The 4,242-nt window shown below is 43.0% G+C and overlaps 1 protein-coding gene across 1 annotated transcript in view; it reads right to left on the bottom strand.

Moving 5' to 3' along the window:
- Positions 1-3,981, bottom strand: part of LOC109974748 (histone H1A-like) — a 7,984-nt gene extending 4,003 nt beyond the window's left edge. Inside the window, exon 1 of the mRNA XM_020625109.1 lies at positions 3,337-3,981. Within this exon, the coding sequence (XP_020480765.1) occupies positions 3,337-3,586 (250 nt within the window). The 5' untranslated portion in view covers positions 3,587-3,981. The remainder of the gene's footprint in view (positions 1-3,336) is intronic.
- Between the last annotated feature and the right edge of the window lie 261 nt (positions 3,982-4,242).

Genomic DNA, 4,242 nt, shown 5'->3' with positions numbered 1-4,242 from the left:
TTAAAATCTTTATTTTAAAGCTGAAACTTCTTAGTTTTCCATGTTTGTTGCTTGGAGCCTAAACTGACATCTGTCCAGATGAAAATGTAAACTTCTCTGTGCTCTAAATGTTGGAGGAATATTTGCATTGATGTGTTTGTGTGTTGTTGTGTCTCCTCCAGAGAAATCACCAGACTTTCCTATAATTATTGTTATAACACTGTGATCATTGTGACCCTAATCAGTAAAATCAGTGGTTATTGAATTTTACACAGCTGAGATTTGGGTTGAAATGTAAATCAAATGATTGATCAGCTGATACACTATCACTCCGAGTGTGGCCTCTATACATGATGATATTAATCAGAATATGCAGTGGCCACCCTCATCGATTTACCATTCTGGTGGACATCTATTGGTATCTGGAGAGATTTTCCTGCATTAAGGGCTGAAATTACTTTTGTTTATTTGTCTAATTCAGATTTCTTAAATAAGGTAGTTGTTATCCTCTTTGCCAAAAGAAATTTTACAAAATGTTCCATTAACTTTTTCTGGTTGAGTATATAGAGATCTGTGATAAGTTTTAAATGATTGCTGGATTCTTTCTAAGTTAATTCTTTTATTTGTTATGGGGTCTCTAATTGTTTATTTTCTGCTTGCAGAGCTTCCAGGTTCATATTTTCTGATGCTTCAGAAATCTCTTTCTCAATCTCTTTGCTATGAATATTATCAATTACCTGTTTAAAGGATCTCATTTCTAAAAGGGCAGGTGGGTCTTTATTAGAGCTGTATGTGTTAGACATTCTTCAGTGTACAGATCAAGCAGTTTTTTTTTTTTGTTTAGCCTTTAACCATTTTATGAGAGCAGTCTGAGCTATGATTTTTCCTATAAAGGAAAAACTTTGGCTGCATTGCACAATATTAGCAGGAAAGGCTTCTCGATTATCCTTGTGCTCTAGATAGAACTTCATCTCCTCTGCGCTCTCCAGCCTAGCTCTTTTTCCTTTTGGAGGCATTTCAGTGGTTGTAGAATTTGTTCAAAACCTTGACAATGTGGAAGATGTGAAAAATCGCAGAACAGACAAGAGAAGCAATAAAGACATCTGCTGTTAGAAATCTGCTATCTAATCATATAGTTACAGTGCCTTGCGAAAGTATTCGGCCCCCTTGAACTTTGCGACCTTTTGCCACATTTCAGGCTTCAAACATAAAGATATAAAACTGTAATTTTTTGTGAAGAATCAACAACAAGTGGGACACAATCATGAAGTGGAACGAAATTTATTGGATATGTCAAACTTTTTTAACAAATAAAAAAACTGAAAAATTGGGCGTGCAAAATTATTCAGCCCCCTTAAGTTAATACTTTGTAGCGCCACCTTTTGCTGCGATTACAGCTGTAAGTCGCTTGGGGTATGTCTCTATCAGTTTTGCACATCGAGAGACTGAAATTTTTGCCCATGCCTCCTTGCAAAACAGCTCGAGCTCAGTGAGGTTGGATACTGCTTGCAAACCAATGATGGTAAGATGATGTCATGGGGTAGGACTGGATAAGTCTGACTTCTTCCTACTCCATTCAAGCATGTACTAGGTATAAGCAAATTGATATTGGATTATATGTAAAAATATGTGTGTTGTCATATCAACAGTTTTATATGCTTGAAAGAATAAATCAAATCAAAATCAAAAAATCATATATTACAGATACTATGCGCAAGACATCGCTTGGCTGTAATGCACTTATTTTAATGTAGCTGTTTAACTCTGACAGCACTTGGATAAAAATATTTCAGGAGTCTGGAGGTGAAACTGGATGTTTCCCCTTTTAACTTCTGATGCAGGTCAAGACAGTTGGTAATAAAAACAACATGAAGCAAGTTAGGAAGAAAGACTCAGTCGCCCACACTGCAGATGTTCAGTTCACTGGCGTCACAGTGAATAATGAATGTAGAGAGGGCGACTGCACAGGAGTAGTCTTTATTGACTCATGTTATCAGGTAAGACAGAGCTGACCTGATGTAATTCTAGTTATATAAGAACAAGTGGAGCCAATCCCAGCTGACACTGGGCAGGAGGCGGGGTCCACCCCGGACAGGTCACCAGTCTATCACAGGGTTGACACATAGACAAACAACCACACTCACTGCTACAGGCAAGTCGCCAGTCAACTTAAGCTGCATGTTTTTGGACTGTGGGAGGAAGCCGGAGCACCCGGAAAGAACCCACACAGGCACAAAGAGAACATGCAGATTCTGCACAGAAAGGCCCCGGGTCGGCTGGGGCTTGAACCCAGAACCTTCTTGCTGTGAGGCGACAGCACTGACCACTGCATGGCTACATCAAATGTATATCCAGCTTTACTGGCAGCTTCAGGCTTGGCTTTAGGGGGTAACAGGTTAATCCTACACTAAATGCAAACAGAAGATAACCCTGGTCATTTGCCTGATAGGCTCCAACAACCTGGGCAGAAAAGGCAGCAAGGAAAGTCTAGAGTCTCTCCTGAGCAAAGCACTTAGCCCTGAGCTGTGAATGTAGAAATATGACTGCACAGCAGGGATGCTAAAGATTTTGTGTGCTCAGCAAAGTCTTCCCTGAATAAACAAAGCCTGAGCCAGATAAAACATAGTTTTGGGTCTAAGGGTTTTTAAAATTATGGGTTTCTGTGGAACCTACATCAGCCACACATGAGTAACGCTGGCTGCTAGGCCTGTGGTTTTGCTTCATATGGCGGAAAGTTAACATTCAGAACATCAGTGCTACTGAAAGTGGGTCTCATAAATCCTGTCTGCCAACTTTTGGAAAGTCGTAGTGGAAATATTTCTGTTGTTGCTCAGACTGGATTTTTCACAGATGTGCCTTCATTGTAGACCCGACTGAAGCTCAGATGCCAGTCTCATGATGAAAGCCCATTTTGTGATAATTGGGCCTGACAAAACAAGATACTTAGAGTTGTGTACACAACATGTATTCCTGGCAGGCAAAGCAGGTTGTGTAAGCAGCTGTGTGGTCAGGCTGCCAAAGAAAATGTCAGACCACCAGCTGCAGCTTTCTGCTCTGTCATCTCTGAATCACAGAGTTGTTTTCAACAAAACAAAACCTCCAGCTCCTCCACTGTTCTGGTTTCTGGCTCTCCTGCCTCACAGGGTGACTGCAGCCTTTCCTGTCTTTGTCTTGCCTGCAAGCTATGACTGAGAGCTCAGAGCAGAGGCCAGGAAAGATCAAGCAAAGTCTTATTCAAACTTACACATTCAAGCCTTTAAATGCTTAAATTCAATCGCAGATGAGCATCATCTGAGCAGCAGAGTTGCTGTGGGTGTCTGTGCTGGCCGTAGTGTCTTTGTAGAGGCTCCTACTTACCTGCCTCAATTTCCTCAGGTGTTTTCTTCTTCTTTGGTTTTGTCTTCTCCTCTAACACCACTTCAGCTGGCTCGTCTGACATCCCAGTGTGTCCTTCCTCCCCCTGTCTCCTGTGCTTGACAAGTCCTCGAGCGTCTCTCACCTGAGTCTGGCTTCTGGAGAGTTTGTTCTCCTTAGCATCTTCTCGAGCACAGACCAGGGTGCAGCACAGGGTCAGACCAACCCAGATGACCAGCACCTCAGCCCTCATTTCTCCAGTGAACACACAATGCAGCTTTGATGAAACAAGCCAGACACACTCCGGAAATAGTCCTGAATTTCAGACAGATGCACAGGCTCAGCTGTCACCAGTCACCACACGTTGAGGTCCTTACGAAGTCTCAGAAGACGTGAAAGGGGTGTGTTGTGGAGAGGACAGACGGTCTGCAGAGCTTCCTCCTCTCTGATGGAGAGTCAGCATGGAGAGAGGGAGAAAATGTGCACAGCTGGGAGTTTTTAAAGCAGCTCGTCGTTGTGCTGGAGCGAAGGACGTGCATGAGGAGCCAAAATGGATTTTCAGCAGCAGCAGCAGAGGAGCATACCTCCCTGCCTCGTCTTGCTTCCTCCTCCTCCTCCACATATATCCCAGTCACATCTCTCCCTCATGGCCCTTCACCCCCTTTACCCCTCACCCATCTCTGAGCAGAGGGGAGGAGCGTCTGCCACATGGGACATTCCTACGAGGGAGGGAGGAAGGAAAGAAAATTAAAGAAAGACGGTTTGCAGTTGTTGCTGTGGTGCAGACAGAAAGGAAACAAAACCTGGACAGAAATACTTTTAAAACGAACCAGAGACGTAAAGAGTAAAAGTGAGGTTATAAACCATGTGGGCAAGATAAAGAGACGAAGGCTGCTGTTTCCTTGGTCA

Source organism: Monopterus albus, unplaced genomic scaffold (genome assembly GCF_001952655.1).
Source record: "Monopterus albus unplaced genomic scaffold, M_albus_1.0 scaffold346.1, whole genome shotgun sequence".
Taxonomy (NCBI): domain Eukaryota; kingdom Metazoa; phylum Chordata; class Actinopteri; order Synbranchiformes; family Synbranchidae; genus Monopterus; species Monopterus albus.
Note: the sequence above shows the minus strand (reverse complement) of the source record. Positions and strands in the feature narration are given on the sequence as shown.